This window comes from Delphinapterus leucas, chromosome 5 (assembly GCF_059928025.1).
Source record: "Delphinapterus leucas isolate spDelLeu-1000000601 "Yukka" chromosome 5, BTC_Dleu_Yukka2, whole genome shotgun sequence".
NCBI classification, from domain to species: domain Eukaryota; kingdom Metazoa; phylum Chordata; class Mammalia; order Artiodactyla; family Monodontidae; genus Delphinapterus; species Delphinapterus leucas.
This window is the reverse complement of record NC_143133.1, coordinates 130,273,323-130,296,991: the sequence shown is the minus strand read 5'-3', so window position 1 is coordinate 130,296,991 and position 23,669 is coordinate 130,273,323. Positions and strand designations below refer to the sequence as shown.

General features: G+C 39.8%; 1 protein-coding gene and 1 pseudogene across 2 annotated transcripts in view; one reads left to right on the top strand and one right to left on the bottom strand.

The window, feature by feature from the left end:
* Nucleotides 1–6,639: 6,639 nt before the first annotated feature.
* The window catches only part of LOC111179040 (tripartite motif-containing protein 75 pseudogene), a 34,953-nt pseudogene continuing 17,923 nt past the window's right edge, over nt 6,640–23,669 (bottom strand). Inside the window, exons 2-3 of the transcript XR_016393415.1 lie at nt 21,248–21,345; nt 6,640–20,483 (exon numbers count right to left, since the gene is read on the bottom strand). The product of XR_016393415.1 is annotated as a tripartite motif-containing protein 75 pseudogene (transcript). The remainder of the gene's footprint in view (nt 20,484–21,247; nt 21,346–23,669) is intronic.
* Nucleotides 11,030–15,127, top strand: APELA (apelin receptor early endogenous ligand). The gene is made up of 2 exons (XM_022582270.3): nt 11,030–11,558; nt 12,751–15,127. Exons 1-2 carry the CDS (start codon nt 11,483–11,485, stop codon nt 12,837–12,839), a joined length of 165 nt encoding a protein of 54 aa, XP_022437978.1. The 5' UTR covers nt 11,030–11,482; the 3' UTR covers nt 12,840–15,127.

Below are 23,669 nucleotides of genomic sequence, written 5' to 3'. Positions count from 1 at the left end.
ACTCTGTTCTATTCCTACCATAGATTGTTCATTGACTCTTTTCGTTGACACCACTCTTACCCAACAAGCCCCAGCAGTCACACAAAGGATTAGTCTGTGTTTTACGTGATTATTTTCTAACTCCGTTTCTAAGCTCTTTAGTGTGAAAATTTTAAACATAAACAAAAGAAGAAAGACTAGTATAACGAACCCCATTTTTCAACAATGATCAACTAATTTTTAATTGCACAAGCAATACATGCTTTCTGTAAATAATACAAAAAAAAAAACCTCGAAGAAGAAAAAACACAATTCCTCTACGTAGAGAAAACCACTGATAACTACAGTATAATACTCCATCTTTCTTTTTTTCATATACATCCATAGGGTAGGGTTTTTGTTTGTTTCTTGTTTTTGTTGTCAAGATGAGCCCGTGTTGTACGTGCTATTTTGGAAGCTCAGGCAACCTTTAAGCTATTTCTTCTACTCTCTCCTCACCGTTCCCGTGGAAGTTTCCATTTTAGCCCAGCTCATGACATGCTGATTTTGACATTCCACCTGTTTATTCATCTTTGTACACGTCCAGCATAGCTGAACCATGTTGCTTGGGAATAATTTCCATGTTGGTAAACTATCTACATGGATGGAAGCTGAAGGTTAGGGCAGTGGTTAGAAACGTGAGCTCTGGATTCTAATCCTGACTCGGCCTCTCAACCCTCTGAAGACAGGCAGGCTATTAGCCTCTCTGTGGCTCGATTTCACTGCTCATAAAATGGAGAAACAATCGTTTCTGCCTCCTGGTGTTGTTATGGATAATGTAGAATAATGTATGTACTCAGGGCCCTTGCCATATATCATGAGCTCAGTAAATGGTTGCTATATTTATTATTAAAACACTGGTTATTGGTGAACCGAACTTTTATGCCAAATGATAATGTATCAAGGATAGTGATTTAACTTCCCCCAAAGCTGTACACAGCACCTGTGGCACGTCACTGTCATAACGTAACAGAAAGCACTCTTGCTTTTTAAGTCCTTAGTTGAAGTTAGACTAGATATAACCAAGCAAAGAGCTCATGTGCCCGCAGTGCAGAAAGCCAAACTCTGGCAGTGGGGGTTCGCCCCAAGGTAAGGGTCTACTGCAGGACACCAAGCAAGGGAGAGGGAGACAAACCTCAGATCCACTCCCACTTGGTCTTTGGGTTGGGGGTGTTTTAAAACAAAGAGGCTGGATTAATCATCCCCTTGTGACATTTCTTAATCTAGCTCAGGAGTCAGAATGTCTCTCGTTTAGATTCTCTGGCCAAGTGGTCCACGGCTCAGGGTCTGTGAGCTCATCTTGCCCTGGAGAAACAGCCTGAGTTTATATGTTAATGATGCTATCCATAATAGCAGTTATAGTACATTAACTATGTTATTGACAGCAGCAATTTAAGTCATCTGATTCTGCTTGATGAGTGTTCAGTTAGTAAAGGACTGAGGTCAGAGGGGACAAGAAAGGGAATGACATTTTGGATAGAGAGATCAATCATAAACTTGGTAAGGGAACTCGGTTTTAGGGGGACTCGGTTTCAACGTGCCACGTTGGCATCTTATTTATTAACCAGTGTATCCTATGTAATATGCTACTTAGTATATAGAATAGCACCACTTGGTAATACTGTATTTATGCTGAAAATATTTGGTCTTGGTCTGTGTTCAAGAGGGGCCGGCTAGTATATGATCAGCTCTCCCAGGTAAGGGAAGGAAAAGCCAGTAGTGTGGGAATAAAAAACATATTACCTGTCATTAATAAACAATAGGGAGGCTATGAGGGCAGGAGGAATCTTGCTAACACAGACCCCCAATGACCATTTGAGGGATAGTTTATGTGGGCTCCACCTAGCAATTATCTGTGTGTGCTTCATTCCTCACCTGTAGGTAGCACTGAAAAATCATTAAAAGTAAAGGAATATGTTCTCCAAAAGGGTGAAGGAGAAAGCCATCTCCTTAGTAATTCCGCCTTGCAATTTTCCTTCCACCCTATTTTGCTGACATCAAACTTCCTGCATTAGATTTTTAAAAGAATGAGACTAAAAAGGAATCAGAGAAACAGAGCAGAGATTCAGCAGAAAACTTAAAGTGAAGAGGTTGGTCACCTTTGTCAATTTTACTTTTAAGATGATATTTTATGGAAAATGACACTGTCCTGTCCTGTGCTATACTCAGGAGGAGACCAGCCTCTTTACCTCTCATGCTGAGGTGTGGTTAGATGCCTAGCAAAGAATTTTCAAAATTTAAAGTTGTTTCCATAAGAATGTAATTCGAGCTCTACAACTTCCTTAAGTTCATTTAACACGGTATGGCCGTAGTGTTACATTTTACTAGGCGCACTCATGCTGTGTGGTGATTAAATTTGTGAAACAGCTTTTCCTAAAAGTAAACAAAGAAAGACTCCATGGAAATTCCTTAACATGCAAGCTCTCTCCCTTTGTCTCCCTCCATCGCCTTCTTTCTCTTTCTCTCCCATTTTCCCCTTTTGCTTGGCACTTTATTCCTTTCCCTTTGAAATGACTAGCTTACCATAAACATTTTTCCTTCCCACACACACGCATACACACACACACACAGACACACACACACACACACACACACACACACACACACACACACACGCACACACAGGCACACCTGGCACCACTCACCCAACAGTGTCTGCTACTGATTGGCTTCCTCCAAAAAGGACAAAGGGTCAGTTAGAGGAGCCATCCTTCAGTTTGCAGTGCAAATCTGGCAAAATCGCTGATATTGGTAGAAGTAACTGCCCTTACAACTCTGCAGACAATTAAACAATTGGATCCATATGTGCTGGCTTACAGAAATTTCAATGAAGTTAACTTCAGCGTGGGGCTCTGATTTCAGTAAGAAAAGGGGCAGAAGTAAAAAGACACACCTACAATGATCCACCTAGTTTATTCCTTGGCAAGTGAGTATCACAGTCTTCTACAGAGACTTGGGCTTGTGTTACAGGGGAAGTGGGTGTCTTAAAGCTGTCTGCAAGAAAGCAGTAGCCTAACCTAAATTATTAAATGTCTCTAAGCACATAATGCATGCATACATACTCTATAACTCCATAACCATTAGATTTCTGAAAAATAACATTTGACTGGGAGTTCATCGGTCAGAGATCTAATATGATTTCTTCATTTGAAGACAAGAGCATGAATAAAACTTAAATTCAAATAAAGCTTTATTAAAAATGCAAATCACTTTCACTATAAATATTAAGGAAGGCTCCACGAAGTTTAACTCATAAAAAAGATTGTTTTGGGCTTCCCTGGTGTCGCAGTGGTTGAGAGTCCGCCTGCCGATGCAGGGGACACGGGTTCGTGCCCCGGTCCGGGAAGATCCCAGATGCCGCGGAGCGGCTGGGCCCGTGAGCCATGGCCGCTGAGTGTGCGCGTCCGGAGCCTGTGCTCCGCAACGGGAGAGGCCACAACAGTGAGAGGCCCGCGTACAGCAAAAAAAAAAAAAAAAAAGATCGTTTTATTTCTGCAGCTGTGGAGAGGTAGCTAGCAACTCAGAAGAGGAACTCCAGGGTCTCACTGTCTGGGTTCAAATATTTCATCCTTTCAATCTTGAACTTCATCTCGCTCCCTGGTAACACCCTGCAAAATATCATTTCTCTTTCCCAGAGAATCCAGTCTGGATTCTAGCTACGTAACCTTGGAAAACTCTCTGTTTCTCTACATCTAAGTTGCCTAATTTGTAAAACAGACCTAAGAGGATTGTTAATTAAACTAGTTAATTCAAGTAAAGTTCTTACAATAATGCTCGGTATATAGGAGGTGACAAACAGAAGATCTTTCACATTGAACTTGTCTCTAACAAGAACTATTATGGTGCATGCTTATTCCATCACTAACTTGCTTTGGCCTCTGCAAGCCAGTTAATGCCTGTTTTCTTGTTTGTATGAAGGAAGAGACAGGACTTCATTTCTAACATTATATATATATATATATATATATATATATATATATATATAAAATACACATAGAATATTTACATTTCTAGGACATTTATTGGACTTCAATAGCACATAAACTAGTTTAAATATTGTTGTGTGTGATATGGGCTCAACAAATCTAAAACAGTCACAGTAATTGAGTAATTGATCGCAAACATTTCTAGTTCAGGTGCCAAGTTTGGGGAAGGCAGAGGTAGCACCATGATAATAAAATTCTCCTTCCAGCCAGGTCAAGAGACATGACAGAGAACTGTACCTAACATCCTTGTCAAGTAGCTCATGAGGGCACTCACTGTATAAAAGAGAGAGTTGAAAATTTTTATTTACTGATTATTGGGAAGAAAGTCAGGCAAAGTGCAGCAACGCTAGACAACTCACCGAAGCACCCAGGGATAACATTAATTGGACGGGATTCTCTGGGAAAGAGAAATGACATTTTGTAGGATGTTACTAGGGGGTGAAATAAAGGTCAAGATTGAAAGGATGAAGTGCTTAGAAACGGATCAACGAAGTTTTCTGTACTTTGTCAACCACACATCAGTTAGCATGTTACCACCGAGAGGTTAATTTAAGACGTGGATGCTTTGGGTTTATATTTTTCTTTCTCATAAAATGCAACAAAATCCCTGCATATACCAACTGTTCACTTCATCTTTATTAAATCAATTAGTGATCCCTCTTAAATTTTCAGCCAGAGGAAACTGGAGACAAACAGGGTTTCAGAGAACTTAAGAATGTGTAAATTTAAAGACTAAATACCTCACATTTTAAATGAAGGATATGATAAAACAACTTGACCAAAGCCATATGACTTAGTGACAGAAGCCAGGACTAAAACTTCAAGTTGCCTGACTCTAAGGTCATGCCAGTCCCATTACACCAAACGGCCTTCACTTTGGGAGATGAACAAAATCTTCACAAGCCAAGATTCAAATATCAAGTTTCTGTTCTATCAGTTAAACTCTAGACCATTCAAGCTCTGTGGTTCAAAAGAGATTCAAAATTCTGTGACTCTCAAAGTCTCAAATAGACCCTCAAAGAATCCCAACACAAGGTTTACTAGCAGCTTTGTAGCATATAGATCTTGGGTTGGCCAAAAAGTTTGTTTTGGCCAACCCAGTAATTCATCCAATAAACAATAATTGTTGTCTTGGAATCATTTGGATTTATTATGAAAATTCTTGAGATTGTTTTTGATAAAAATAAGCATATAGACAAGGTTAAAAATGGGGTAGAGAAGATAAATCAAAATATCTCACTTCTTTCTTTCTTTTCTTTTTTTTTAAGAGAGAAATATTACTAATTGGGATTTCTCCTATGTCAGTTGAATGATTTTTACCTAATTCACTCTTCATTACAAAAATAGGTAAAGATTACAAATATCCCTTTTTAACCTACCGCGATGACAAAAGTTTTCTTGATGCCATTTGGTCAATCACTTTAACCCAGTAGCCTGGGTAAGAATCACCACAATGTAGGGGGTGTCTGAATGTTCCGCACATGTTGCGACTTCTATTATTTTTGTACTTGATATAACTGAGAGTCTAGTAAACCCATGACTGTGTTGATTTTTTTTTTTTTTTCAGGTTTGCCAGGCATGTGAGGGCTAGAAAGCTATCCATACTCTCCATAGTGTGTGCCTTTTTTGGAGTTATGGTTTCTTGTGAAAATATATGTTTTGGCTCAGATATTAGCTTGATGCAGCATTTATGATCAGTAATGTTTTTCAACGAGAAGATCCTGGGAAGATTTCTGAGTGAGCATTGTACTGAATAAACGCTTTAGCATACTCAGCGTTCTAACTGTGTACATTTGATGTCTCTAACATGTCTAATTCACCATTTCCTCTAAGCAGGGAGAATTGCCAATTTTGGTCACACAAAAACAATAGGTTTTTTTATTTGCTAAGATTCTGTTTTCTATAACTTCTGTTGATAGTTTCTTCTTCAGTGTTAATTTGGGACCCAAGAATAGCAGTAGATAAATAAGGGAGGCCTAGGAGAACTAATGTAGGGAATGAAAACTGAAAAGCATGAGATTGGTCTAGACCCAGAAGTGGTCACAATGGAACCAAGGATCAAAGGAAAGATGCATACCAAACCAGAGGTCGGTCAATGTCCTGGTGTGAAATCCAGAGAGTTGGAAAGCAGAGAAAGGGAAGAAATGGGAAGCTAGGAGGAAATGAGGTCTCAGGCAGAAAACTGAAGTCAGAGCAAGATTGGGAAGCGGAAGTTAACACACCACCCATCCAAGCAATCAAGAATCAAAGAGGAAACGCTCTTGGGGAGGGAGAGTTTAAACCCAAAGTCTGTCTCCACCAGGATCAGTTTTTTTGTTTGTTTGTTTGTTTTTTTGCAGTACGCGGGCCCCTCACCGTTGTGGCCTCTCCCGTTGCGGAGCACAGGCTCTGGACGTGCAGGCCCAGCGGCCATGGCCCACGGGCCCAGCCGCTCCGCGGCATGTGGGATCTTCCCGGACCGGGGCACGAACCCGTGTCCCCTGCATCGGCAGGCGGACTCTCAACCACTGCGCCACCAGGGAAGCCCCCACAATTAGTTTTAAATGTTTCCATCTATGGACAGGAGCTAAGCCCACCACAGAGACAGGTGGTTAACCAGGAATCAAGAGCAGATCCTGACAACATTAAGATCTACTTTACTAGGATACTTAGAGTGGAATTTTATTCAACAATAAGTTAGGTAACAAAGATATAATAATGAAGAAAACAGGTAAGATTTCCTACCCTCATGAAGTTTACATTTTATAGAGGTAGGTAAATACAGGCTATGGAGCATAGTTACAGAACACAACTTTTCAGACTTGAAAGGTAACCTAATTTCTATCCTTATCTAGGTCCACTTCCATAAACAGCTATCCTAGCATTTGCTCTAATTAATTCCTGAACTTGTCTCTTTTTTTTTCTTATTCACTTTTTCTAGGAAATTTTTTTCCCACATATTCCTTTTCTTTGTTCCTATATTCACTTCTGGAGCCATTCTGGTTTTAAGTCCTCATTCATTTTTTTAACATCTCATGATTCCCATATCCAATTCAAGTCAATATGAATTCAATATTTCTAGGTTCCAAAGACATCAAAAGGAGAAAGGGCAAGTCTCTCCACTCAAGGAGATTTTATTTCTGCAGGAGTCCATATGTCCTCAAGAAGCTGTCAGACCAGGATGAATGTATGATGGCCCACACGGGAGGCATTATGTACTGTGGTGGTAAAAAGGCTATAACAGAGGACAGTTTCCAGATTCCTAGAACAGAACTGAAATCGCTTTCAGTTGGCAGGCATCAGGAAATGCTTATAGAGGAAATCTAATGAATTTATAAGAAAATTAAATTAAATTAGATAAAATTTAATGAGTAAACATTAAATTCAAGAGTAGGGACTGTGTCTGATTCCTCATTTTAGCCCTAGTACCTAGAACCAGAGCCTGGAATGTGGTAATAATTTAAGTACACAACAAATATTTGTTGAACTGATCTTGAATGATTGGATTAAATCCTGGACAACTAGTAGGACTCCAATTAAGTAAAACTGGGGCAAACAGAGCAGGTCTTTTCGAAGAAAAGAAAGACATGACGTGAGCAAAAATAAGAAAAGAGGAAAAATGTGAGCAGAGGGTAGCCTAATTTGGATGGTTTGAAGTGTTTACAGAAAAGGCCTATTTGAAAGTTTACTGATTTTATATGAGACATGCTGGTTTCAGCATCGTGGTGAAAGCGTGTGCCCCATATCAGGGAAAAGGGGGGAAGGAGTAGGTCAACCAGGCAGACTCAATTCAGATGCCTGGCTGCATGAGGCTAATAAGAAGGGGCCCAGGAGAGAAGTTTCAGGCTGGAGAGAGCAATACTGTAGGGAGAGAGCTAGAGGAACAAAGAGTGAGACCCAAGTCGGGAGGAAGACAGGACAGGCGGGGTAGGACCTCAGGACCAAAATCACAGGAGTAGGAAGCACTGGGCTGGGTGGACACAGGCCTCATCTTGGCTTTGCCATTAACTCTTTACTTTGGGGGCGAGTCACTTACTTCTGAGTGTGTTCTCTCATCTGTGAAATGGAGATGAAACTTACATCATACTATCATGTCTAAATAAGACAACTTTTGTTAAATACCTGACATATACAGTGTACCACCATAAAAATAAGTATGTTTTCATAGAATTATATAGAGAATATGTTTACTTATAGAAGATATAGCAGTATTGGGTTGGCCAAAAAAGTACGGAACATCATATGGAAAAACCCAAACGAACTTTTCGGCTAACCCAATACACTGATTTTCTAGGGCTGCTGTAACAAAGTACCACAAACTGCTGGAGTAAAACAACAGAAACGTGTTCTCGCATCATTCCAGGTGCCAGAAGTACAAAATCAAGGTGTTGGCCGAGTTGAGTTTTTCTTGGAGGCAGAATCTTGCCTCTCTCTTAACTTCTGGTGGTGGTTGGCAATCCTTGGTGTTCCCATGCTTGTAGTCGCCTAACCCCAAACTCCGCCTCTGTTGTCACGTGGCGTCCTCCTTGTATGTCTCTGTGTGTCTCCTTTTCTCACAAGGACAACAGTCATATTGGATTTAGGGCCCAATCTACCCCGCTATGACCTCATCTTAACTAATTACATCTGCAAAGACCCCATTTCCAAATAAGGTCACATTCTGAGGTTCCAGGTTGGCAGGAATTTCAACCCGGCATAAGAAGTATATTCCTATTTTTTATAATAGCTTCGACAGGCTATTATTATAAGAACTAGGACTTGAGCCTTAGAGGGGAGGGGGACAAAATGGTTGAGATCCCAGGTCAGGAAATCTGAATTCCATCTATTCCTCTTCCCACGTGTGTAGCCTTGGAGGCTACACCCTCTTTAGTGGTTAGTCTTCTCATCTGATAAACAGGGGGCAGACCTTCAGAGTGTTTGGGGAGGACTAAGGGAAGTAATGCGTGTGATGCACTTAGCATGGTACTGGCCCAGAGGGATGGTGCTCAGCTCACTCTAAGGAGGCCAACCTGTGCTGCAGATGGCAGGGGGCGGGGGGACAGGGCAAGGTTTCTGCTCACGTGAACGTGACTCACCATTCATCCAGACGCAGGCTGAAAGCCACTCTCATCTTTACAGTCTAGTGCTCTGCCACTAAGATTTCCCCAGGCCAGCTTGTTCAATGCTAACTCGAGTGATTTACCACCACTCTTGATCCATGACCCGTAGAAATGCCAGCTCACTGGTCACTGTCCAATGTCTAGCATTTCAGTTCTCCCGTCAGCTTTATACACTATATTATTGGACTCCGAAAACCAACTGCTTAATCGTCATCGTCAACTTCTTCTTAAGTTATATTTGGAAAGAACAATTTAAAATATATGTAAATAAATAATGCCTTAACTTTCATAAATTTGTAATACATTTATGTAATGTATTTGTAATACATTATCTTGCTAAAAGATAATGTATAATGATAATACATTATCTTGCTTTCTAACTCTTTCAGGTGGAAAACCAGGTAGTTTACTTACATGACTTAAATACAACACTTTGCTGTATCCTGACTGGTGGGAACACCTTCCACAGTACTTGCTTATGTTAGCCGTATTCTAGGAGTTCATTGTTGGTCAGCTGGTAATGAAATACGCAAATTTGAATCAGTTACGCAGTTTGTGGTAGTCACTATCTTATCCATAAAGAAGGCTGACCATAGTAGTACCTTTGAATAGACCTGAGACTTGGACTGAAGTTATATTGTCAAAATCTGTATTGGTCTCCTGTTGGTTGGCTCGATTTAACACTCGGTTTTGTCAGCTTGCAGTTGGTTTTCCAGGGTGCTGTACTGAGAAGCTTACAGGGGGAGTAAAATCTGAACATTACCTTTGCTATTCGTGAGGCACTTTTATATCATGAGTCCATACTCTTGCATTCAACTGATGTTACGGAATGATGTATAAATGCAGCAGGGCTGCATAGTGCCCTTTAACTCCCAGATGGGCAAATAGTCTCAGGATTTTAAGAAAATGATTTTAAGAATTGCTGTATGCTCTTGCCTGTTATAAAGTTCATGGATAAGCAGGCAGGCAGGGATTCTTACTGACTGATGTCTAAGGTAAGCAAATTATGCATTAATTTCAAACCTTAGGAAGCCCAAGGTTGTGTACCAACTACCTGAATCTAGAAAAGTGAAATGCAACAAACTTCCTGCCAATTCACAAGTCGTAGATGCTTTAGATTTTGTATTTGGGATCTACCTGAATTTGACTGTGTCTACGCTCTCATTTCCACTTACTTTATAGTTAAGTACAGTCATTTTCATTTGTAACAGCTACATATGACAGGCAAGGAAACACTTAAAACCACAAGCGATCTTGGAGCATGTGTGTGAAAGATGACATGAGACTGCTTTTGTCTTCTGAGCTCATTCCTAATTTCTGTGTCCGAAGTATATCAGCCGCCATATATGTCTTTTTTTTGGTTTTGTTTTGTTTTGTTTGTTTGTTTTTGTTTTTGCTGTACGTGGGCCTCTCACTGTTGTGGCCTCTCCCGTTGCGGAGCACAGGCTCTGGACACGCAGGCTCAGCAGCCATGGCTCACGGACCTAGCCGCTCCGCGGCATGTGGGATCTTCCCGGACCGGGGCACGAACCCGTGTCCCCTGCATCGGCAGGCGGACTCTCAACCACTGCGCCACCACGGAAGCCCCATATATGTCTTTTAACAGAACCCAGATTTCGTGAATTTGTGGCTTGCCTGAACTTACTTTTTAAAAATCCTGGATGCACTGCAGATGAAAATGATCTCTATTACTTTAGAAATTGCACTTTACAAAATAAAAAAGATGAACATTTTTCAGGTTAATTTCAGAACATTCTAAATCCCAGGAATGTTTATTGACGTAAACCCACATAGATTAAGCAATTTAGAGATTTGGGGCAAACAGGCACCACTTTGCAGTAGGCTTGGAAAAGAGAAAGCATTTCAGCACATGTTCCGCCACAAAGCATTTGGCAGTCTAAGTTAGAGCTTCAGATTTCCTTCTGAAAGGGACGAGAGACTTCCTGTCATTCCTCTGGGTTTCTGCATGTGACACCGATGTGCACAATGCAAAGTGTAAACAGATGTAAATGGTGAGGGAGGGAGCCCGGCCAGTGTGTGGTTCTACACACTCTCCACACCCTGCTCTGGGCGCAGTCCGCCTCTCCTAGGAGTCGGCAGCGGACATTTCCACCCAAGTCACAGGACGCTTGACTGGTTTATTTCACCAATATTTACTTATGGAAATCAAGGGGCGTGGCCGGGGAGGGAGGAGGGGTCTGGGGCCGAGGGGCTCCGACCGCAAAACAGCACCAGTAACCTTATCTGCAGGGATCATTAACCTTTCTGGAAAACGCAGCTGGCTGTACTCTGAGGTTTGTCCTCAGAATGTGAAGAGCGCCACACAGATACCGCAGAGACTGTTCAAAGGCTGTTGGGTTTACCTTGCGAGCTTTTGCTCCACCGTAGTGTGGCAGAAAAATGAGATTGCAACAATTCTTTTTTCTGTTTCTTGTTTTTATGATGAGTCTTCTACTCACCCCCGGACAGAGACCAGGTAGGACCTGGATGGATTTGTACCGAGTGACTTGTTTTCGTGCCTGTTTGTGTGAATGGGCCTCTGAGCATGACTGTGTCTCTGTCGGAAATCGCGTAGGTGTGCTTGGGGGTGAGTGTGTAGGATTTCAGAAGTATGTTATCTATCCCGTTAGGTCTGTTATTTGGCTATTTAAAAAATAGCTGGATTTTAGAATGATGATAAATATCTGACCACTATTTTTCTAAATTCGAAGAAAATTGATTCCAAAGCTATCATAGATATGGTGTCCTTATAAGTAAAAAGAGAGCTGTTATTTCTAGATATATAGTTAGATGTGTCACTTTAAAAAGTGCCATTTTAGTATTATTGTGCTTACAGAGCCAAGAAAAGTCAAAAATATGTGTGGTCAAGATAAATAATATTAATTTACTTGACACATTTTTCAAGGATTATATCAGTCATGTTGTTCTTAACTAAGAGGGATTTAGTAAACAAAGTTATTTTAAAGTGCTTTTACTTCAGAACCAAATATCTAAGATTTCAAAGCGCTGCCAAGTAAAAAAGAAAAAAAAATTAGAACGTTTTCTAAGGAAAAAGCCAACCCAAATTTAAATAGAAAGGTGACACCATTTATATCGAAATATGTTAGATTATTCACTTGATAATATACTTCTCCATTTACAACAGAAAATGGTGCATAACTGGTTAAACATTCAGTCTCTGCCTTTTAGTTAGAAGTTTGATCACTGAGACTATTTCAAATGACGTTTCCTGGTCTGACCTCTTTACATAAATAAGAAAAAAGTTTCAAGTTAGCAATTCAGAAAGCAGCTGATCCCTTCTTACTGTTTATAGCAGTTGCTATTCAAATTGTTTCTCCTCTCAAAATACAGAGCAACTTGGACAACAGTCTTGTAAAATATTTGTGATTAATTCACTACGTAAACTAAGAAGTCTAGAAACATTTAGAAAGAAGTCATGTAGGAGAAGAATTTTACTATTAAATCCCACCATCAACAATGAACTGTTAGGAATACCCGTCCTGAATTTGCATTCCATTAATTTTTTATATCACAATCACATCTGAACAGAGAGCAAATAATCACAGTATAATTTAGATCGAAAGTATTCCCTCACAGTCTACAGATTAAACAACAACTAATTTTCTGTAAATGCCCCTGATATTTTCCTCTTTTTTTTTTTTTTTCAGCTAATTTGGCAATGAGAAGAAAATTGCACAGGTACAACTGCCTTCAGAGGAGATGTATGCCTCTCCATTCACGAGTGCCCTTCCCCTGAGGTATTTCTGATGGAAAGAGTTTTACTACATTTAGGCAATGCTCCAGATTAGATATACCTGACAATGCTTAAATGGCTTTAGAGTGATGTCAGTTTAAGGAATGCATACTAATGGTTTGCATACTAACAGTGAAATGAAATGATGTTTGGGAATGGCTTTAATCATTTAATGGGATGGAGGAGGAAAACGTAGGAAAATCTTGATAATTGTTGAACCTGAGTGATAGTTATATGGGGATTAATACCATTGTGTGTGTTTGAAATTTTTCATAATTAAAAAAATCAGGCACGAGGAGAATGTAATTAATTATAAAGGTATCTTTAAACACGTGTTCTGAAAATCTCTGACCACCTCTCTGTGCTCGAAAGCATTCGCACACGTTTGCCCAACACCACCAAATGGATGATCTGTTGGCCTCAACGCTTAGTAATTTATTTTTCCTGAAAACATTTCTTTTCATATATAAAATCAACTTAATATTAATGACATGGCAGCTTTCCAGCTTCACTAATAGAGTTGGTCATGATGGTTGCATCTTTAAGGATAAATTCTGAATAGAATTTTGTTCCTGATTTTACACTACCACCATCACCAGTAATACTGCTTGAATCAGTTAACATCAAACACCGCCCAACTTTGTTACTTCACACTAAAAAATAAGAAACTTGACATTCCATTGTAATTATTTTAAGCTCTTTAATTCACATGAAATATAGCTTCCTTTAAAAAAAAGTCATAGAAATATCCCTCAGCTGGTTAACATAACACAGGCAGTTGCTAAATTAGCCTATTCATTTGGCCTGTGGACTGGAGCATTTACGGCACTATGCATTCAGGGAAGAGAATGATTGCTGTGCCTGGTGTTTCATACACGCTTTTCAAACCAGTGAAGACCCTGTAGTGGGATATTAAATAAAGGAAGAGCAGTTCAGTAATAAGCATTTACCAAGAGGACTGAGACAAAAACCCGTAGACAAGTTCTCTACGCCTGCATCTGTAACAAATTAATCTTTGCTATCAAAATATGAAAAAGAAATTTGGTGGAGAAATCCAGAAACATACAAGAGGAAGTTCTTGAGAAGCCAATTAGTGGGGACTAAAACATGCTTTAAAAGTGTCTTATATGTTAAAAAATCCTTTGGTGTATGTCGATAATGAATTTCAGTCTCTCATATAAATAACGGTAAAATCTGTGCTTAGGAGGAGTAGAGAAGTTCGTGATTTTTCCAGCACTCCTCCACAGATAACAAAGAGGCATTTCACAGTAGCAAGGGAATTCCTGCATATGCAGGAAAGGATGCCTCACAAATGCAGACAAAAGCCCTTACTCAGCCACAGGTTATATTGGCTTTCTCCACCAAACACCTGCCATAAAAACTAGAGCTGTAAGTAAACAAGATAGAGTAGTGAAATTTGAATTGTCAAAGTTAAGGAAAATTTTGACCTATAAAGCAAATTTGTAAACCAAAGGGAAACGTAAGTCGAGGCCATATAAACTATTTAATAATAGCAATCCTTTACAAAAGCTGGGTAATCCTTTTAAAGAACTGCTCAGGTTACAGCATCCATTTTCTCAGTGTTTAGACTAGTCCTACATTCCAGCTACAGTTCTTTGAAGAATGTGTAAAAGTCACATTTTGGAATCCAGCATTAGTATAAGAGCCACTGAAAGAAAAACGTTAATTTCCCCACAGGGAACTATATTTAATATCCAGTGATCAACCATCTAGAAAAGAACATGAAAAAAAATATGTATAACGGAATCACTTTGCTGTACAGCAGAAATTAAAACATTATAAATCAACTATACTTCAATAAAATTTTCTTAAAAATTAAAAAAAAAGATAATTTCCCAAGAGCTTGGTCAACCAGTGCTCTAAGTGCTATATTCACGTTTGATAGCATGATTCTCACTGCCCTAAATACTTGCATCTTTTTTATATGTCTTGCAACAAAGGTACTTTGACTACTAGATAAAGGCACTATAGACATAAGTAGTGGAACTCTGAGGCTGAATCTCTCTTCATTTGTCCCCCTCTGTTTTCTACGTGCTTTAGATAAAATCACATGTCTTGACTTCATTCAGTTAGGGTCAAGGAAGACTGTAAAGGGATAGGTAAGGTAAACATTTGACTTTGAAGTTTTACAGATTAACCTTTTAGAGTGGTTTAGACTTTCAGCTCACTTGATGGGAAAGCCCGATTACATTTACTCCGTCAATTTTTCTTCTCACAGAGTCCCCCTCAAAGATCCTCAGTGAGATTTCCTAACTGTTGAGATAATTAAATAGAAAATCTTGCCATATAAAGTTTATTTTCTAATACTTTTTTTTCTCACAAATATTTTGGCATTACCTTCAGCCCTAAGTGAATTAGAGTGAAGGAATGCAAAAGAAGGGTGTCAGGAAATCTGAGCTTATAGGTTGATGTGGAAATGAGGTAGGGGCTTTGAGGTGGGGACTCTGATGATGTCCCCTTCCAACAGTATCATCTCACTACAGCCCTGATTTTATCGATAAATATGTGCTCTAGGTAACGACACACTCCGTTAACACATACTCTTTCTAGCTTTTTAATAATAGTTATAATACATGTTCATGGTATAACATTTTTTTTCTAACAGTCTGGAAGAATACTGTAAAGTCAAAAGTAAAAGTCTTCCACCCTCCTCTGTTGCCCATTTTCCTTTCCCAGAGGTAATGGCTATGAAAATACTTTTGGTAAAGTTACCTTTTAAAATTGAGACCCTTGATTACCATTCAAATGTAAATGCTTCTACTTCTCTATTTTCTGCCTTTTTAAAAAGAATTGTTTTGTAGAAGTATAGTTGATTTACAATGTTGCGTTAGTTTTAGGTGTATAGCCAAGTGATTCAGTTATATATTTTTTCAGATTTTTTTCCACTGTAGGTTATTACAAGCTATTGAATGTAGCTCCTTGAGCTATACAGTAGGTCCCTGTTGCTTACCTATGTTATGTATATCGTAGTTGTATCTGGTAATCCCCATAGCCCTCACTTGTCCCCTTGGTAACCGTAAGTTTGTCTTCTATGCCTGTGAGTCTGTTTTGTATATAGATTCAGTTGTATTATTTCATTCCACTCTGACGCTGGGTCTCTGTGTGCTACCTCCACACCCAGACAACCAGCCTCCATACTGTCTGCCTTACTCCTACGCCCTTAAAGTCGTGATTCCCCCCCACCCCTGACCAAATCTCTGCTCTGCCTCCAAACCCTATGCAACCGTCCTGTTGTCCTGGCCCTTCTCACTCTATTCTGCCTCTTCGCCTTATCCGAAAGCCAACTCTGCCTTCAGCGCAGAATCTCCACTTTAGGGGAGCACCTCACCTCCAACTTCAGTGGCACTCTGCAAAGAGCTCTTCTTACTTTTAAGCACCTCTGATTCCCATTCAGTTCTATTTCAAGCCTTTAATGACCTCCAGTTTCCTTAAACTTTTTAACCTCCTTATCCAACTCACAGCAAGAGATGATTCCTCTTCCCAGCGAAAATGGAGGTAATCAAGCTTCAAAACCAGACCCTGCCCTCAAACTACAAACATCTACATCTGTAGCGTCTTCTGTTTTCCCCTCCTAGTCTTTCATTAGGAGATTCCTTTCTTGCTTATGGTTCATCTCTCCACACCTCAGGAACCTTGATCCAACAATTACTGCCTTTCTTCCCTAGCATGTTCAATATGTCAAAACTGAACTATTTCATCTTTAAAAAAAAAAGAAAAGAAAAAGAAAGAAGGTGCACCCTTGGCCCCATAGTGCTCTCTAGTGACCAGCTCAGGTTCTTCTCTGCACAGCCCAATTTCTTGAAAAGTGGCTACTTCCTTTCCTCCCATGTATTTTCGATGCACTGTTCCCACTGCATTCTGGGAAAGGTCCCTAGTGACTTCCTTCTTCTCAAATTCAGTGAACACATCAGCTGTCTCCGTGGGTCAAGTTGTAGAATGAATTTTCCTTGGTTTCAAAGATACCCTGCTCCCTTCTGACCACCTCTGGAATAAATCACTATTCCTTTCAGGACCTGTACAGGGTGTCCAACTGCCTACCTGGAATCACCTCAGCTGCCCTGCAGATACTTGAAGCCCATGGCCACAGTGCACATGCAGATCTCCACCATGGCTTCTGCACAGCTATTCCTGTAACTCAGCTCTCTGTTCCAATACCATGCATGTCCTCAGGAAGGACTTCCCTGATGATCCTTTATGTAAAAAAGCAGTACCAAAATAAAGTCTTAAAGCAATTCTTCAACCTGCCCAAGATATTTCCAATTTTCCTTTTCCTGGATTGTTTTTCTCCATAATACGTGATGCCATGTGACATAACATGTATTTACTCTGTTGTTTGTTTAGCATCTTCCTCTCTTCATTAGAATGTAAGTTTCATGAGAACAGGAACTTTACTTTGGTCATCAGCTCTTCAGAAATATTTGATGAGCGACTGAATGAATAGCTAAAGGTAAACTCTTTAATTCCTTCCACTCAAATATATCCCCTGTGTTCTCAAAGTTACTGTGTATTAGGCACAGTGCTGTGAAATGTAACATGGTGCTGTCCCAACCTAAACTTCTGAGCAGAGTGCCCTAGTGTCCAGTTCTGTTCGGTTCCTCAGCCTGTCATTTCTACCTGACAGCCTGCTTCCTCCTTTTCATCTCTTTACTACTATTTCAGTGCCTGTTATATCTCTCCAACATGACTGCCACACCTTAACTGATCACTCCAGCCTCCCGGTCTCTTCTGGAAAATCCATTTTTTGTTTTATCATCTGATCTTTTTAAACTGTAAATCCAATCATGTCACACCTTGATTAAAATCCTTAACTGTCTCTGTAGCCTTCAGGACAGTGAGAACTCCCATAATTTAACAAAGGACACATTACAAAGGGTACCTCTGCGGCATCACCTCTTCTCCCCTGCCCTTTCTCAGAGTGGATAAGAGTTAAGACGGGACTGCCTAGGTTCTAGCTCTGGCCACACAGCTCACCCACTGGTGATCTCTGGTAAGTCACTTATCTCTTCTAAGCCTCCTTTCACTTCCAGACCTGGAAAATGGAGCTGGTAATGTAATGGTATGTACCTTATCGTAACTGTACCTAGCACATAATAAGTGCCAAACAGGTAGTAGCTAGAATTATTAACATGGCTTTAAAGTCAGTCCATTCTTCACCTCTTGCCCTTCCTCAAGCTACACTTCTGCCTACTTACTCTTTTCCTCGCTATCAGGTCGTCCTTCAAGACACCTCCCCTGGTTTTGATACCCCTACAGATTTTATTAGATGCCCACTTTTTGCTCTCAGCCCCGTTTGCATATACTTCTGTCAAAATACCCGACTCACTGCCCTGTAATAATGTGTTAACTGACTGGACTCCTCCCTACCTCCCTCCACACGCTAGAAATTCTCTGAAGGCAGAGTGTGGGTGTTCTGACTTTGTTAAATTAACATTTGTTAAGTGGAGCACAGAGTACAGAATAGTGAGCCTTACTGCAACACCTGACCACAGATATGTTGAAATAGAGAAGTTTATTACAGTCCTGGAGGAAGCACCCGGAATGCCTCAAGGGGCCACATGGGGTGGCCAAGGCAGAGTGCAGACAGAGAGAGGGGACCTGGGGGACACACGTGCCTTTAGTAGGGTCTGTGGTGGAGTCCTTTGGATTCCTGGGCAAGGGCCTGATAAGTCAATTCAGACCAAAAGAGCATGGTTTTGGTAAGCCCCAGGGGGTCTTACCTAAGGGGCACATAAGGTAACCAGGCCCTGGGAGACAGGGAGACTGTTGATCACAAGGGCTGCTGGGGCTTCACGTCAGGAACTTCCATTTGCTTGTGACCTTTCACTGCTCTCCAGGGCATGTGCTTCGTTTGTGGGAGGCGCTGGTGTCAGTTTAAAGCCCCACACAAAATGCATGCCTGGCAGCAACACCATGGGGTAGCTTAGCTAGACTCTCATCATTGGGTTGCATTTATTTATCTTCCTATTTTCAGCCGAAAAAAGTGCCTGGGATACAGCAGACACTCCAACAATTTTGCTCAAAGAAATGAAATGAAACTTTTATCAATATTTATTGTCTTAGCATTTAAGAGGTACCACCGTCAGGCCCCAACACGCATTTTCAGCTTTATTTCCTGATATTAGCTGCCAGACTGAACTCTTCCTCGCTCATCTCACCAAGTGCAAACCCTGCCTCTCCCCCAGGGTTCTCTTCCAACTCCGTTTCCTAAATGAGGCCCGCCCTCATCCAAAGAGCTTAAAATAATGTTCCACTCTCAACAGTCACTGCATTTTTTTCAGTAGGTTTTTAATGTCATTTATCATATTCTACTTTATTTCATCAAATTTTACCAGTACTGGAATGTGAGCTCCTTGAAGATAAGACTTGGCCCCTAAAGTTTAGCCTATAAACCTTTATAGTGTGTGAATAGCGGAAAGCAGCTTGAAGTATAGGGGATTCTTGCATGGACTATAGTATCTGTAGGACGTCTTGCTCAAGACTAAATAAAATATAGAAAATTACTGTTTTCTCAGTTAATCATAGTCTAGTGTCCGAAGACCATGTCAGAGAAAATCCCTAATGTTCCTAATTTACCGATGAAATAAAACTTTTTTATAAAGACCCTGATGCCTTTATGATAATATATACAATATAACATACTGAATACTTAAATAGACAGCTATGTTTTACATATATATTATTATAATACATGTACATTCCCCTATGCAAAATATGTATATGATGGACTAAAGCCACATTTCAGAGTATTCTTCACTTTGGAAACTGATTTCTCATTACAAAGTGTGTAATAATTCTTTTTGCAGATACCTTAGCTGTTGTCTAACGTGTGTAGGAATCTAAAATTTCTTTGTAGCATAAATTTTTTGTTTGTTCTCAATTATGTACTCAATTAGTGACCTAGTGATATCAGGTAAACTTTATTATTGCATAGCAGTAATGTATTTGAGAAATATATTATTCTTAGACAATAACAAGAGAATATTTTTTAAGTGACTTGAGAAAAACAAAATCACTTATCGTTAACTCCTTCAATACATTCCACTTTTGGATGTATTTTTTTTTAATGGTGATGTGTGATACTGAATGCCACAATTCTCTCCACACTACCAACAATATCAAAATGTGAGATGAATTCTAAACTTTCCTGATCTTAACAAAATTATTAGCAATTTTCACCAGAAACATTAAAAATCTTGTCAGTGTATCTACAATTCCTCAGAATATTGCTAATTTATAATTAAAATCCTTGAGAGCTTACCTGTTACCACTCAGAATATTTATAAATAAAATAATAATGCAAACCACATGTCTTCTGCTTTGCTTTGTTAAAATTCTATTAGAGAAGAGAAATAGGCAGAATAGACAGGCTTTCCCAAGGCCTCCTTCACTGGTCTTGGCCCTGCACACCTGTGGTCATGCCTAGAGCTTGGGTCAGCCACTGCCACTATTCTAACCCCATCAGGCCTTCCAGAGCATTGACCCTTGACTGGTCCCTTTCTCCTGCTAAGACTGTATAACTCATTAGTTCCATAATTGCTGCCAGTATTACACGTTTTCCTGCTGCTCTGTTTTCATCTCATTGTTCTGGAAGGATCCTGAAGTCTTCAAACAGGTATGTTATTGCTGCTGGAGAATACATAAGAAGTCAGATTGGAAATGCTTCAAATTCTTCAGTGAATCCCAAACTGTACAGCAAACCTACATATCTGTGGTCAACTTGCTGCCTTGCGCTCCACAATAACTGCTTCTAACTTCTTCTATTCACCTCAAATTTTAGGCCCTAATCTTCAGGCAGATGGCCTTGCCTCATATCACAGAGAAAAGAGAAGTCATCACATGGTATATCCCTCAGCCTTCAAGTATAAAGCAAGACTCCCATCCAATCCCTCTCCTACTCTGCCCACCCTGACCCTCCTCTTCCTCTGGGTTTCATGGAAGGTCTGACCGTTGCTCCATCTGTGTATGGATCCCTTCCCTTCCCACTTTCTCAGGAATCTCAAAGTGCCGCTTTCACACTGTCTTCATGCTCTCTGCCCTCTGGATCGTCGTGTCGACACGGAGGTGAGGTTTAAACGCTGGTAAGGCTACATAGTAAAACCACACACGCACACACTCCTTAGTCCAGGCTCTCGAATGAGTCTTCTGTACCCCTCGTCTCCAATTCATTATTTTCCATGCACATTTTAACCTACTCTAATCTTACGCCTTCTTTAAAATAACGTCAAGCATCTTCATTTGCTTAGTTTTCCCTCTGATTTCTCAGCAGAATTTAGCAACTGACTACACTCAATCTGCAAAAATCCCTTCCCTTAAATTCCAGGATACCACACTTATACTTTTCTGCTAAATTCTCAGCTGACTCTCTGGCTCCTAGGCAGGTGTTATCTTACCTGGAAAGACTTGCACGGCGGAGTTTCTCTACTCTCTCCTGCTCCGTTTCAGCCATTCCTTTGGCCTCCGTTACCTCTTCACGTGGAGTGGTAATACTCTGCAGGAGAAAAGGAAGATCATCTCAGTGAGAACAAGCAAAGTCTATTTATTCAGAGCTCGCTATGGCAAGGGAGTAAGCCACCATGGCTATTTGGCTATTAAGAATAATTCTGGGAGGGACGGTGGGAGGAAGGAAGGAAGGAGGGAAGGAGGGAAGGAAGGAAAAAAGAAAGAAGATAAAGTAAAATAAAATAGAGTAAAATATAATAAAGTTATTCAATTAAAAATAATTATTAAGAAAAAAATTAAAAAAAAAAACAAAAACGGACGTATAGGGCCTTAGGACAAATGGTGGAAGCAAAGCTATACAGACAAAAATCTCACACAGAAGCATACACATACACACTCACAAAAAGAGGAAAAGGGGAAAAAATCATAAATCTTGCTCTCAAAGTCCCCCTCCTCAATTTGGGATGATTCGTTGTCTAAAGGAGGGAAGAATAATTCTGTTCTGAACGTTCATGTACAAGTTTTTGTTTGAACATCTTTTCAGTTCTCTTGGGTGTATACCCAAGAGTGAAATTGCTGCATTATATGGTTACTCTGTGTTTGACTTATTGAGGAACTGCCAAACTATTTTCTACAGTGGTTACAGCAGTTTACATTCCTAACAACAATATATGTGTTGCAATTTCTCTACATTCTCACCAGTACCTGTTATTATAGCCATGCTAGTGCATGTGAAGTGGTATCTCGTGATTTTGATTTACATTTCCCTAATGACTAACAATGTAGAGCATCTTTTCATGTATCCACTGGCCGTTTGTCTATCTTCTATGGAGAAACAGCTATCCAAATCCTTTGCCCATGTTTTTCAATTGACTTACTTGTCTTTTTATTGTCAAGTTGTAAAAATTCTTTATATATTTTGAATACATGGCCCTCATCAGATATATGATTTGCAAATTAGTTTCTCCCATTCTATTGATTGTCCTTTCACTTTCTTGGTGTTGTCCTTTGAGAACAAAAGTTTTTAGTTTTTAGTTTTGTTTTGTTTTATTTTGTTTTTTTTTTGCAGTACGTGGGCCTCTCACTGTTGGGGCCTCTCCCGTTGCGGAGCACAGCCTCCGGACGCGCAGGTTCAGCGGCCATGGCTCACGGGCCCAGCCGCTCCGCAGCATGTGGGATCTTCCCAGATGGGGGCACGAACCCGTGTCCCCTGCATCAGCAGGCGGACTCTCAACCACCGCGCCACCAGGGAAGCCTAAGTTTTTAGTTTTATTAAAGTCCAGTTTGTCTAGTTTTTCTTTGGTTGCTTGTACTTTATATGTTAAAACACCATTGACTAATCCAAGGTCACGTATATTTACATTTATATTTTCTTCTAAAAGTTTTATAGTTTTGTATCTTACATTTATGTCTATGATCCGTTTTGAGTTAAATTTTGTGTATGGTGTGAGGAAGGAGTCCAACTTCTTTTGCATATGGATATCCAATTGTTCTAGCACAATTTGTTGAAATTACTGTTCTTTCCCCCATTGAATTACCTTGGCACTACTGTCAAAAATCTGTTGACCACTAATGTAAGGGTTTATTTCTGGACTCTCTGTTCTATTTCATTGATGTAATGTCAATCCTTGAACTAATCCTATAATAGTTCTATTGATTATTGCATTATCATAGCAAGGTTTTTAATCAGGATGTGTGAGTTCTCCAATTTTGTAGTTCAAGATTGTTTTGGTTATTCTGGTTCCTTGAATTTCCGTATGAAGTTTAATAGCAGCTTGTCAGTTTCTGCAAAGTGGCAGCTGTGATTTGGATAGCATTATCTTTAATCTGTAGATCAATGTGGGAAGTATTGCTATCTTCACAATTATGTTTTTCAATACATGAACGTGGACCCTTGAGCAACATGGGTTTGCATTGTGTAGGTCCACTTATGTGGATTTTTTTCACTAAGTAAGTGCCACAGTCCTACACAATCCATGGTTGATTGAATCTGTGGATGTAGAACCACAGATACAGAGCGACAACTGTAAGGTTATACGCAGATTTTCAACTGTGTGAAGGGTCAGTGCCCCTAACTGCCACGTTGTTCAAGGGTCAATTGTAATCAGATCTAACTTAGTTTATCTCAACATTTTATAATTTTTTAGAATACAATTTTTATACCTCTTTTGTTTAGCTTACTCCTGATATTTTATTCTTTTGGTGCTATTGTACGTGGAATTTTCTTAATTTATATTTTTGAATTATTCATTGCTAATATACAGAACTGTAATTGATCTTTGCTTATCGACCTTATATCCTATAACCTTAATGAAATTATTAATTCTCATAGATTTTAGTAGGTCCCTTAGGATTTGCTATGTATGAGCTCAT

Bases quoted from the DNA above. Each gene is read 5' to 3' on its own strand.
- APELA (XM_022582270.3), top strand. From the start codon at position 11,483: ATGAGATTGCAACAATTCTTTTTTCTGTTTCTTGTTTTTATGATGAGT. The intron at 11,559-12,750 runs GTAGGACCTGGA...TTTTTTTTTCAG, and splicing joins CACCCCCGGACAGAGACCAG to CTAATTTGGCAATGAGAAGA.